At 34.3% G+C, this 14,100-nt stretch overlaps 1 protein-coding gene across 1 annotated transcript in view; it reads right to left on the bottom strand.

Annotated features, from left to right (window-relative positions):
- The window catches only part of HMCN1 (hemicentin 1), a 404,331-nt gene that overhangs the window by 196,662 nt on the left and 193,569 nt on the right, over positions 1 to 14,100 (bottom strand). Inside the window, exons 12-15 of the mRNA XM_045536051.1 lie at positions 13,285 to 13,426; positions 12,075 to 12,202; positions 8,209 to 8,322; positions 3,528 to 3,686 (exon numbers count right to left, since the gene is read on the bottom strand). Of these exons, the coding sequence (XP_045392007.1) occupies positions 3,528 to 3,686; positions 8,209 to 8,322; positions 12,075 to 12,202; positions 13,285 to 13,426 (543 nt within the window). The remainder of the gene's footprint in view (positions 1 to 3,527; positions 3,687 to 8,208; positions 8,323 to 12,074; positions 12,203 to 13,284; positions 13,427 to 14,100) is intronic.

Genomic DNA, 14,100 nt, shown 5'->3' with positions numbered 1-14,100 from the left:
AATTATTTTAGCTCCCCCAGTTTAAATTTCCCTATGAACAAAAAGGAGATAATAACATTTCCTATCTCATTTTGTTAAAAGAGATAATCTTTATTAATCATTTAGCATATAGTAATCACCCAAATATTAGCTATCATTAAAATTAGTAAAATACTGTAGCATGAAGTGATTAAATCTCATTTCAGGAGTTTAATATGTCTATTGTTAATTTCAATTTTGGCTCCCTCGTGTAGCCTGCTAGGATAATGTTTGGTCCCCTGTGATCCCCTAAGTATTTGTGGGCAAGCGCCTTGAGATCTGGGCAGGGTTAATGCCACAGTACAGCTTTGACATCACTTACATATATATACAAGGCCGTATGCATACATTATTTTGCAAATATAAAAATCACAAACAGATTGATCATCTTGCACTGAAAGTTATTCCATAAAATTATTCTAGGACCCTGAGGGACAATTAAATATATATATCCAATATGGCAACTCTTGTATTATTTTAGTCAGAAATTTTCCTTCCCAAAATGATTGGACACATTGTTTTGGTTCTACCAAACCACAAAGCATGAAACCACAGTCTAAGACTCAAACCTTGTGTGGTGTGGAATGCTACAAATAAAATTGTTGCCATGTCAACTTTTTGTTTGATGTAATCAATCTTCTTTTCTTCTAAATGACTTCACAATTCACTATCCCTTTTTACAAAGGATAAAAACCATTGGTAACTTTCTCTGTTGACCTGAAATGTCCATAATTTAAAGCCATGATAATGAGCAATAGGAAAAAGCTCATTATAAGAAGGTAGAAATCAGAAATGATATTAGTCTTTTCATTATTTTTTGATCTAGTATTGTTAGTGTGAAGTAATAGGCCCACAAAAACAATCTGAAAGCCCAAATAGCTACATGATATGTATAAAAGAGTGTTTTTCCTAAGTCATAAGCTACTTATATTTATGCCCAATAGCTTTGCAACTCAGATGAATAATTTTATGCATTACTAAGCTTAGTACTTAATTTGTCTCAAGCCCTTTCTAAAAAAAAGTCAAGTTGAGATGGTGACTTTTATATTAAAAACCCAATACATCATCTTAAATACTATGTTGCTATGGTATAGGCATTTCCTTGCTATTTTTCAAGACCCAAAGACTCAAAATGACCACTTAATTTGTGAAATTAATATCCATCTACTTGACATATGTTGCATTAAACGGCTTTAGGGCAACAGCGGTTATAGGTGACATGTTGAGTGTACACGGGTGATGACGATGTCTCAATCATCTTCACAACCAATCTACGAGGTAAGTATGTACCATTTGTATCCTTATTTTATACTCTCTCCAGAGTACATTCTCTTAATCACTATCTAAATTCTGGGGAAAGTTTTGATTTGTAGTGTGTTTTCCTTTAAACTTAAGTGATTTGCACAGTTATTGGCATTTACATCTTCTATCTGCTAGAATAAGTAGCAATAGCTTTACATGAACAGACAAGCTCTAATCAACCTTTGCAAGCTACAACAAGAGGGATTTAAGGTGAATAAGGAAATAGTGAAGGCATAACAGAAACATGAATGGTGCTGAGTTTAACACTAAGTTATATTTTGCAATTGTTAACAATGGTCAAGGTTACAGTAAGCAAATAATTCAAATAATTCAGTTAATGGTTTTGTCAGGACAATCACTAGAATAAAAGCTGAGAAAGACCTTGTCTTAGAAAGGGTCATGGAAGGTGAAGATCTTGAATATGAATGAAGATAAGACAAAGTTCAGTTCAGTTCAAGGAATGGATCATAAATATGAAACATTAGTTGGGATGTTTTCTAATCTGATACAAGTCACCCCAACACAGACAGCCCTACCACTTATGATGTACCATTGTAGAGAAAGGAGAACTTGGAAAACTCAGAAGCTAAAAAAGATTATCAAGAAGTAGTAAGTGAAGAAGCATGTGTAAGATTCCTAGGTTTTCTACAAACTTTGAGGAGGCTGAGGATGTCATTACCTTTTTGCTGGGAATAATTACTGAGGCTGTTTCTCTCTTCCTCTAGAGCTAGACAACTAAAAATGAAATATCTGTGCAGGAAAGAGAGAGAAGCAGAACTAAAAAATGTTGAGAATTCAAATGTTACACTCAGTACATTTCTTGGAAACAAGAATTCTGTACCTAGTGACCCTCTTCATTTGGGCCTTGCATTTCTAGAAGCATTACTGTCTTTCACATCCTGCTGGTAAGTTCAGAGCTACCCTCCACTCAGGGATTCCAATCTTATTTTCAAGACATTTCCCTTAATAACCACAGAGTTTAGTCATGGTTCAAACACTTCTTGCAGTGCCCAAGACAGACTCTGTAGTGGTCTTTGTGGTCATTTCCAGCTTTGTTGATTCTACCCCAAGGGCATAATCACCAAGAATGCAGAGTGTTCACAGACAGCCCAGGGGCAAAGGGATCCTACAAGATCCTAGGAGGAAAAAATTTAGTTTACATGAGACAAAATATCAAGCTTAGAAGGCCGTAATTGTCATGTAAAGACTTAAGATATTAGAACTAAAATGTTTTGTGTTACTATATTCTAAAAAAAAGATGGGTTTTCTTTACAATTCCTAACTTTTATTAATAAAAAATAATTTTGGCATGAAAATCATCATACATAAATGAAAAAAACAATACAATTTAATGAAATGTCATGTTTTATAAATTTTAAGTGATACAACTGTTTATCTGTTAAAATTAAACTGCCAGGTTCTTTTTCATACACACTGAGCTCTGTTTTATTTCATGTTTTACCACATTGTATGGAGATTTTTTTTTAAAGAGACTTGAGATAGAGAGACAAAGGAGGGAGGACCAAACTTCTTGAGTAACCTAAATACAGTTGTCATGCACACATTGTATCCTTCATATTATGATTGATATTTCTTTGTAGTTAGTACTTTATTTTACATACTGGGGAGTAATTGCTAGTGAATTTTTTTAGAAAGTCAAAGCACAATGGCATCTACCTTTGCTGTCATCAACATCTCCAAATTATGGTCTGGGGCCAAAGTCTAATTTCTGGCCTCCAGATGTTAATACTTAGAAATCTGGTGGCAGAATGAATGACTCCTGATAGGAAAATGGCAATATATGATGTACTGGTGAAGCCCTTAGTCTCTGAAGTAAGATAACTTGAGTTCAAATATCCAGGCTCTGCACTTCCCTAGCTCTGTGACCAGGATCAAGTTGCTTAACCTTTATCAACCTCAGTTTCCTTATCTATGTAATGGAGATAATTATAGGATCTTCCTCTTAGGGTTGTCATGAATATGCATATAAAAGTCCTTGACACAGTGAATGGTACAAAGAGAGCACTAGCAAATACTAACTGCCATTATCATATCAATAATATGAAATGTTCCTTCTAATTTTGCCATTCTGACAAATATTTCTACCAAATTATGTCAAAGTTATATTAAACTTTGGAATGGATCTGCTATGGAAAAATAGCAGATCAATTTTAAAATGAATTGATCTGTTGGATTTGGGTGCTTACAGCCAACATCCAGGGTTATCTTGCCAGTTGCTCTTCCAGCATCATTGATGGCTACACAAGTATAATCACCAGCATCCAGGTCTTGCGTTTCTTGAATCTTCAAAAGTCCCAAGAGAGGGTCAATAGTGAGGAATGCCGAGGACCTCAACTCAAGATCTCCTAAGTCAAAGCAGAGGGGAGAACACTGAATGCTAAAGTATTTACATCACCTATTGGTTTGATTTCAAAACTTCTGCATAATGTTGATTGCAAAGTTTTTTAATACAAGAGTCTGGCATAACATAACACTTTCTATAACCTAAAATCTTGACCTGTAATGAATTATGTACAAATATTTCATGTATATATATACATATGCATATGTACAGATATAAAAAGAAGAATGAGCTCTTTGAAGCTACATTGGGGAACTAGGAAAGGCTGGTAGCTGTAACTGTGGCTATGTTAGGTAAGAAGGGAATAGGAAGATGAGGGTTGAAAACAGGTTTCTACCATTTTTCTAGCAGGATGCATTTCGGTTTCTCAGGAAATGCTTGAGAAACTAGAGGTTTTCTTAGTTTGTCAAAATACCAGCACCTCAAATCTACCAAGGACCACTTTTATTTGAAGGCAGACAATGCCTCCACAAAGGTGTAATTTAGGTTTGGCTTTTCCTGATGCTTCACCTCCTCCAAGGTGTCTCCTCTCCAAAGAATGAAATTAACCAGGATGACCAGTATCATTAAAAAGTACATAGTACTGGATGTTTAATGCCAGCTCAGTGTACACATCACTTTTGTTTGTTTTTGTAATGGGTGACATCAAACATGTTAGGATCTTAGAAACTTCCAGGAGTTTTGAGGGCCATCGCTCTTAGAGTTTCATAGCATTCCCAGATGTCAAATCTGAAGAGGTACTCTCCAAAATGTCACACAGCAGCCATGTGCCCTGGGCCTGAGGACAATAAAAGTAACTCTCTTAGTCTCTAACAGACAAAGAGAACCCAGGAGCCAGTACAGTAATTGTCTAGGACACTGAAAACAGAACCAAGCCACAGATTCCAGGCAACAGAGAGACAATTCTCTTTGTGTTTATATAATTTTCACAAGAGAGGAGGAGGTCAAAGGAGCTCTAAATGTAAAAAAAAAAAAAAAAATTACATTAGCAACCAACTGTCAGAGCCAAAACAAAGTATTCTGCAGCATTCCAATATTTAAAACCCCAATCATCCTTTTAAGCTTGCTACTACATGCCACGTGAGAATGAGAGCAGCAGCTAAAGCTGTATCTCTGTGCCTCTGAGAAATGTCCGTAAATGAAAGCAGATGATGTTGACATAAACTTTCCTCCCACCAAGGGAGGATGCAACGTGACCTTGCTGTTCGTCAAGTATTAAAATGTTTGGACTAAATGGAAATCCATTTAGATTTTTGGAATTTACTTCCTTTTTATATTACTTCTGTATATGTCAGAAGACATAACAGGATGAAATAAAGACCTTTTGCTAGTAGCTTTTTTCCAAAATAAAAATGAATACTACTCGTGTGATAGGTACACCAAAAGACAAGACTCCACCATTATACAATATATACTATACATGTAATGGAATTCAACTTGTACCCCCTAAATCTATTAAAATAAAAAAAATACAAATACAAAAAAAGAATAGCATTCATGAAACAAAAAATAAATTGGAAAATACTAGTTTAATCAAGTTTGATCACATTTTGATAGTCTCTCCTTTCCTGATTGCTAATGAAAAATTAGTCATCAAATTATTCAGAAGCCATAGATAACTACAGAATTTTTAGATGGAAATGAAATAGAGATTATTTACTTTTAATATTAGATAAGATCAGAATAATTTTATATATAGTAAAATAAACTTTGCTGATGATCTATTCCAGGATTTACAATCATTATCATTGAGGAGAATTCTTTTTCTGCTGCAGCTTAAATTAAAATCATGGCCTCTGTGGATATAAAGACTAAAAGTGATCATTATCTCTGACATAGGAGCCTTTCAAATAGTTGATGATAATTAAGTAGTTATCAAAAAACGTTTATATCAAGACCCCCTAATAATACTCTTAAAACCTATCAGATACCATAGTAAATTATTGTTTATGTGGATCATATTTATTTGTACTGTATTTAGCATTTTAATAACCAGTCCAAGAAATTTAAAAACATATGCATTCACTTATTTTATAATAAACTCATGACATTTTAACATAATGAACATATTTTATTTAAGAAAATTATATTTTATAAAACAAGAGAAATTTAATGAGAAGTGTGGCATTGTTTCACATTTTTGCAAATCTCTATAATGCCTAATGTCTAGCATAATAGAAGATAGCTGAGGGTTCAAATTTGCTTCTGCATTCACCCTACTAGATATCCCATAACATATAGCCTTCAGAAACTCCATTATTCACTTATGAGACAATGAGAATGAAAAAGACAACATCTTAGTATTATTATGAAAATAGTTTTGATCTTGTGGATCCCCTGAAAGAATTATGGGAACCCCCAGAGATTCAAAACCACATTTTAAGAACCACCAGCCTAAATAAATAAATCCAATTTTTAAAAATATTTTACCAGAAAATTTTAATAAGATTTTAACAGTGTCTCTGATTCCTCTTTGAATGCACTCTATGTGGCTCATTTCTAAAAATAAAAGATCTAAAATTTCCAGACAGCATTTATATTTATGGAATCCATTTTCTCTGATAGTCTGAATGAAATATAGTTTTTTTTTCTTTCAAACACCAATTTTATTCAATCAGAATTTGCCAGAAGAAAGGTATAAAGAAAAAGTTATTCTTATGGTGAAGGCAGGAACTCTTTCTCTCCATCTTTATGCTTTCCATAAGGTAGGATTTTCCTAACCTTTCTGGTGTCTTGTCCTCAGAGGAGATGGGACAGGAAGGCCCACCTATCCACAACTCCTTCCATTTTGGAGCCAGTCTGCATGTGGAAGAGTCTGTCCTCTACCTTTGCTCTTTCTTGGTGATTCTGACTCCACTTATGCAATCCCTTGTCTGCCTGTGACTGGGGGGATACGTTGGCCTGATCCTAGGGTCCAGGACAGCTCGGCCTATTGTTGATGAACCTCAGAAACATGTCCTGCAATATGGTCAATCAGTCTCTAATGCTTATGTTCTATCTCTGTTGGTTCATAACTTGGACAGAAAAATGGTATGTTATTTACTGGACCCACTGAACTGTAATATTTATGGTTAAGAGGAAAACCTCATAGGTAGTGAATTTCTAGAATGTTCTGTGTGGTGGCTACATGACTCTCTGCCTCCTCCTTTAGTTTCCAAGCTATCTGTGGGGTCAAGACAGGCATGGAGACTAACTTATTCAGGAGAGTAGCACCAATGTGGGAGAATAAAAGACTTTCTGTGTGACTCTGCCATATACAGGTCATGGTACATAACTTTTCTCAATTTGTATTTTAATCATGAACTACTGAATGACATTTAAAATTTTTAAAAAATGCCATCTCTATAACACATTTTCTGGGTCTATTTAATTATAATGTAAATCCAAAAATGACATACATTTCATTGGCAATTTAGAGAGTTAAGTATTTAAATAAAATTAGTTTATTTTAATGATAGGAATCTGATTAAGGAGCAAACCCAAAAATGCTTTCTTATCAGCAAAAAATATGAAGACTACAAATCTTTTAATGTGGAAAACCATGAAAATGACATTATTTTCTAGTTTCCCTCCTTGCTTTTGATTTATATTATTTAAAAATACTTGTTTTCTACATAAAGCCTTTGTTTTTCACCTCATGTTCCCTAAGAGTTTGAACCCGAGGTGAATTCATAATTTTGTGATTATGACATCAACCTGTTGCTATGGAAATGTCTGGGATTTAACAAACAGAATCATAACAATAGGGCATTGTAATATTTAGCATTTTTCATCTGAAGATTAAAAAGTATTTTGCAAACAGCATTTCAATAATCCTAGCAACCTCCCAGTAAGGGTGTTTACAGGATTTTTTCTTTTTCTTGTAAACTGGGAGAACTGAAACAGAAGCAGAAGCAGGGATTTTTACACAGATATCTACTGTCAGCATCTGAGCCTGGACCAGGATCCAAGCATATTCTCACTATGGCCAAGTGGCACATTACGGCTATTTTATTAAAGAATCACAGAGGTGTAATTTTTATGTCACGAATATAGAAAGATAATTTCTATACTTGATACTAGCATCTACCATGCATGAAGTAGCTGACTAATAAATACATTTGTATTTCAATTACCTGTAAGCTTCCATGTATCTCTTTGAGCATCCTTGAGAATCTAGAAAGCTTTTTAGTGAGAGCCATCACCTCTAAAAAAAGTGAACTAAAATCAGTGAAGCTATTTTAAATGTTAACCAAGTATTCTTGGACAATTTTCTACAGGAAACAATCCTAAACTAACAAAGAGAATGTTCAGCTGGATTAGCAAGCTGAACTTCTCCTGCTTTGATTTTCACAGTCCTGTAATCCATACCAGATGTCAAATCCTGAAATTTAGAGTTCAGAATTTTGAACTATCGTCTCCAGTGAGATCATAAACACATTTTATGGGGCTGCTAAGTCACACACCAAAACAAATTTTTAACAAATCATTTAAAAATCAAAAACAAAACTAAGTGAACCAGATACAAACATACTTAAGAAATGTACCTTTAAACCATTTAACCTGAGGTGGAGGAACACCAGAGGTTTTGCATTCCATGACAGTTGTTTCCCCAAGGGCAACCAAGAGCTCACTCTGAACTACGATCAACTTTGGGGCTTCTGAAAAGAGCAAATGTGCAAATAGTTAGCATCTAGCACGAGACCACATGGACCTTGTTTATGTTTACTAAATGAACCAATAAAAAGATCTATCAGAATTTATGTGCTTGTGGCTACTTCAGTGTTTATAAACAGAAAGAAATTTTTCTAATACATGTGCACATAGATGTGTGTGATGAAAAGATCACTTAGCAAGGTCAAAAAGGATATCAGGCAAAAATAAGGACTGAAACCAAAAATAATTATGATAAAACAAAGTCCAAAACATTTAGGAAATTAATTAAAAGGTCTTTATGAAAAAGAGACATATAAGAAAAGAAAAAGCTTAGAAAGCTGAATACCTCTTACAGAAATAATACTCAAGGAACAGAGAGAGGGATAATTATAATAAAAATATAGTCAAAAGAGGAATGATGATAAACCAGATGGTTAAACCAAGACTTGAGGGTAACACAATTGCAGATAAATTTGTTAATAACATTTTCTATGTGATTTTAAGGATATTCATGTCTAACTACAGAGAGATATTTGCACTCCAAGGCAAAAATTTGTGTCTTTAAAAGTAGAGTCTCCTGGTTTTGAATCTTTTCCCCTGTGTATGGTAAATACACCTATACAGTTTCTCTCCTTTGCTGTGATTGTTTCCTCTTGCCTAATGGTTCAGTTCACTCACACATTTTCTTTTAACTGTACATTTTAGGACTTCCAAATTTCAACTGAGATAGTTTTAAACAAATCTAAGGTAACTTCTCAAAGATTATGTTACTCCCCTGCTAGAAAATCTTCAGTAATTCCCATTGCTTTCCAAATTCCATAGTTTATTTGTTAAAAATCATGTATTGGTGCATAGCTTTCATTTTTTTTTCTATTTCAAAATATTAAGGGGTACAAATGTTTTAGGTTACATGGGTTGCTTTTGTAATGCTTCAGTCCTGGCTACAGATGTGCCCATCACCCAAATAGTGTTCATTGTACCCATTAGGTAGGTTTTGCCCCTCCCCTCTCACCCACTCTCCCCTGTTTGATTTTCACTTAGTTTTACTTCCCTCTGTGCCCATGTGTGCTCATTGGTTAGTTCCAATTTAATAGTAAGTACATGTGGTGTTTGTTTTTCCATTCTTGAGATACTTCACTTAGGAGAATGGTCTCCAGTTCCATCCAGATTGTTGCAAAAGGTATTAATTCATCTTTTTTATGGCTGAGTAGTACTCTATACATATACCACATTTTATTAATCCACTCATGAATTGATGGGCACTTAGGTTGATTCCACATCTTTGCAATTGTGAATTGTGCTGCAATAAACATTCGAGTGCAGATGTCTTTTTGACAAAAAGTCTTCTTTTCCTTTGGGTAAACACCAAATAGTGTGATTGCTGTATCAAATGGTAGGTCTACTTTTAGTTCTTTGAGGAATCTCCTTACTGTTTTCCATAGGGTTATACTAATTTGTGGTCCCACCAAGAGTGTATAAGCATTTCTTTCTCTCTGAATTCACACCAGCATCTATTGTTTTTGGACTTTTTAATAAAATCCATTCTACCTGGAGTAAGGTGATATTCATTGTGGTTTTAATTTGCATTTCCCTGATGATTAATGACATTGAGCATTTTTTCATATGTTTATTGGCCATTTGTTTTTCTTTTTTTGAGAAGCTTCTCTTCATGTCTTTTGCACACTTTTTAATAATGTTGTTTGTCAAAAAGAACAAATCTGGAGGCATCACATTACCAGACTTCAAACTATATTACAAGGCGAAGTAACCAAAGCAGCATGGTATTGGTACAAAAATAGAGACATAAACCAATGGAACAGAACGGAGAACCCAGATATAAAGCCATCTACCTACAACCAACTGCTCTTCGACAAAATAGACAACAATTTACACCGAAGAAAAGAAGCCCTATTCAATAAATGGTGCTGGGAAAATTGGATAGCCACATGCAGAAGAATGAAACAGGACCCCTACCTCTCACCACTCACAAAAATTAATTCAAGGTTTGATGCCTTAGATTTAAGATGGATAAAAGACTTAAATCTAAGGCATGAAACCATAAGAATTCTAGAGGAAAATGTAGGAAAAACTTTTCTAGGTATAGGCCTATGCAAAGAATTTTTCATAGACCCCAATGGCAATCATGTAACAACAAAAATTAATATATGGGATTTGATTAAACTAAAAAGCTTCCACACAGGTAGGGAAACAATCAACAGAGCAAAAGATAGCCTACAGAATGGGAGAAAATATTTGCAAGCTACACATCCAACAAAGGGCTAATACCCAGAATTTACAAAGAAGTCAAGCAAATCATCAAGAAAAAAACAAACAACCCTGTTAAAAAGTGGGCATAGCTTTCTTTTTAACCTTACGCTCCATTATACTTCCTCATTTATCACAAAGTACAGAGCTCCATCAGTAGCCCAAAACATAACACATCTTACTCTCCCATCTTCCTGCCTTTGCTAAAGCTATTTCCTCTTCCTAAAATACCCTGTGGCACAACTCTTCATATCCCACTCACTCTTCCAGAATGAGCTTAAATCCTGTCTCCTTTGAGAAATCTTTGCAAATTCTCCAGTCTGAATTAGTCTTCCCCTCCACCAACCTCCCACCATAGTACTTGCCTGTCTGTCTTACATTTCTTTATGTATCCACCTTTATTATGTAAGCTCTTGAAAGGTAAAGACCACATGACATAACATTTTTTAAATTTTACACTCCACAGTCTCTAGCACAGCACTTTGCTTGCTGCATACCCAGAGATGCTTAATAAGTTAAATAAATGTGTTGAATATTTTGGCTTCTATGTGAATGAACCAAAATTTGTTTCTACAATGCAATGTAAAATTCTGCTTCATCCACTTGTTCTACATTCCCAACTATTTGTTCCTTCTGTACCTGGGTGTTCTGTGAACATTTTTAATTCAATTATCTCCAAATCTGAGCTCATCTTCCCTTCTAAATGTGTTTACTATGTGCCTTCCTCATTTCTATAAATGATACCATTTCTTTCTAGGCTCTCAGTTTCAATACTTGTGATGTTTTTGTTCCCTCCCTCACCTGTACACTCCAACTACAATTCTCTATCTTTCTGATGGCTCTTTTCATCCTTTTGTCTCTACTGACAGTTTTACTATCTTACTATGAATGAGATCAAATAAGAATAAGTGAAAGGGTGAATTGCAGGCCATTAATTATTCACAATTTATAACCTGGATCCAAGCATATGATATCTTTATCCTTTATCTAATTAAGAAAGACCAAATTAAAAGGAATATTCTATAGAATAATTGTCATGAGTTACAGTTTCAAAAAATGTTTAAGTTTGGAGGGGGAAATTGAAGATGAAAAGAGAAAATAATATTATACACAGTTTTGAATATAAGTAGAAATTACACAATGGAAGTTGAGATAAGCTAGAAAGGATACAGAATTTATTAATCTAAAAGTGAAATACTTCAGAGAATACATGAACCATGGAAAGATTAGTAGGATAGAACACTGGACAATCTGGAACTCTTCTAGAACCTGGAAGCTTCCTTGATTTCTGTTGACTAAAGAAGCTTTTCACTCTCTGCATTTTTACCTTAAATTAGTTGCAATGTTATCTTTAATCAGTATGTGAAATGAATCATAAATTATAATACTAGGTATAACTTATTACTAATATTAATTTTCAAAAAGATACTATTACATAGCTTGATGTAATATTCATCTTATTTTAATTGCATTTTAAACTAATTATACTTGCCAATGTATCTGAGCGTAGAGGTCTGTTTATCTGTTCCAGCTGAATTACTTGCCAGGCAACCATAGACCCCTGCATCTTTGGGAACTGCATTTTTGATAAATAGGGTACCTTCTGAGGTCATCCTATACCTATGAATAAAAAACAAAAAATAAAATTGAAAATCCCATAATAGCAGTATCAACATACTATTGCATCTTCCTTTAACTATTTTCAAATATTTAAACTTACATTTTTAGTGCTGATTGTAAGAATAATTAACATCATTTTAAAAGCAGAGATGTAATAATAATAATAATGATACTAATAATGATAACAACAATAAACTTTACATTTATTAATATTTTTAATCTTTCTAACAACCCAATGAGTTAGATACTATTTCTATCTCTGTTTTACAGAGCAGCAAGGAAGTTATACAACTTGACCAAAGTCAGAGTTAGTAAATGGAAGAACTGGAATTTGCACCCAGGCAATCTGGCTCTGTGTGGTGGGCTGCTATGCTAAACAGTTTCCTCCAAATGAAACCCTGAGCCATGCAAAGCCTCATGTCACACAGCGAGTCAGCAGTGAGTCTAGGAATAAAACCTGCCCAGCTTGCTGGATCATACCTAAGATCTCCTCCTCATACCAAACTCAGAGTAATGGAAACCCAATGGCTGGAAACTTTGTTGTTTATGTTCCAGATGTTTATTGCACTGTCTGAACATGTGAGTATTGAATGTCTTTAAAAGCATCCAGTAGAATAAATACTTCGTAATGTAGTACGGCAAAAGTTAAAAGTAGTTACAAAGAATGTCTGCACACACTTTAATTAGAGCTACTCTTCTGACCTTTGCCTCTCCCTCTCTTTTCTATTAAATGCCTTTAATAGATTTGTTAAAAATGTTATTTTACCCCACAGAAAGTTTATTATCCCCATTTCAATTACTCAAGCTAAACCAAGTGTTATAATGTTATGTTTGCAACTGAGAGTACAGAAAAGCACTTGATCATTGCTATTGAATTCAAGATTTAATAATCTCAAATTCTATAAATTCATTATTGGTGTATTTGTTTGACATTTCCTAAACTGTTTAGAAAAATCTAAAGCTGTGGATTTTGATCAAACCTCCCTTAATCTTAGATATTTGGTCAGAGATCAGTTTGGCCCAGAAATTTCATCAATTTTTCTCACTCAATAAAAGCAAAGAACATGATACAAACCCAGTACCTGTGTGAACCCACGATAAACATATCATTAACAGTCCAGGCAATCTTTGGTTTGGGATAACCTGTTGCAGAACACATGATGGAGACCTCAGACCCTCCTGTGAAAGACTGATTTTTGGGCATCACAGTGACTTTGGGTGGTTCTACAAATAAAAAGAAATGTATACAGAGAAATGTCAATTATCTTGATGTTAGAAGTTTCCACCAACTGACCTACTGTTTCTGTCTGCTAATCTGGAACTCCAAATAAACACTTTTCCAGGCAAAGTCTCCAGATAGGGCTTTTGGCTCTTTCTAGACAGGGAATGACAGTTTGGAGCCACAACTTGTTCTGACTATGCTCTCTGCTTTCTTTAAACTGATCTTTCTTTTTATTTATTAGATCATAACTTTGTTGAGGTCAGAGACCATGTCTTAATATTATGCCACATTTCATATTATGCCAATAATTCCATTTTATGCCACATTCCATATGTCATACATTCCATTATTCTCTAGCATTTAACATCCCTTGCATATTGTACAATGACTTGTATATAAAGACACTTAAAACTGTGGATGGAATGCAGGCCATTTCTAAACTGTAACTTGCCTCTAAATTGTAATGTCTGCCAGTCCCTCTCAAGATCCTACTATCCCGGTCATTTAACCTATGCCCATGGCTCTACAGGAACTTAACAAAAAATATCAATTATTCAAATTTTATATTGCATTCCACTTCTATGGCAAGAAAAAGACTTGAAAATTAAACCTTAAATTGAGAATGTAGTATCCAAAAGAAAATAATAATTCTCTGAGAAAATCTGGGATGTTGATA

This window comes from Lemur catta, chromosome 23, assembly GCF_020740605.2.
Source record: "Lemur catta isolate mLemCat1 chromosome 23, mLemCat1.pri, whole genome shotgun sequence".
Lineage (NCBI taxonomy): Eukaryota > Metazoa > Chordata > Mammalia > Primates > Lemuridae > Lemur > Lemur catta.
The sequence above is the reverse complement of the archived record's forward strand: the minus strand, read 5'-3'. Positions and strand labels throughout refer to the sequence as shown.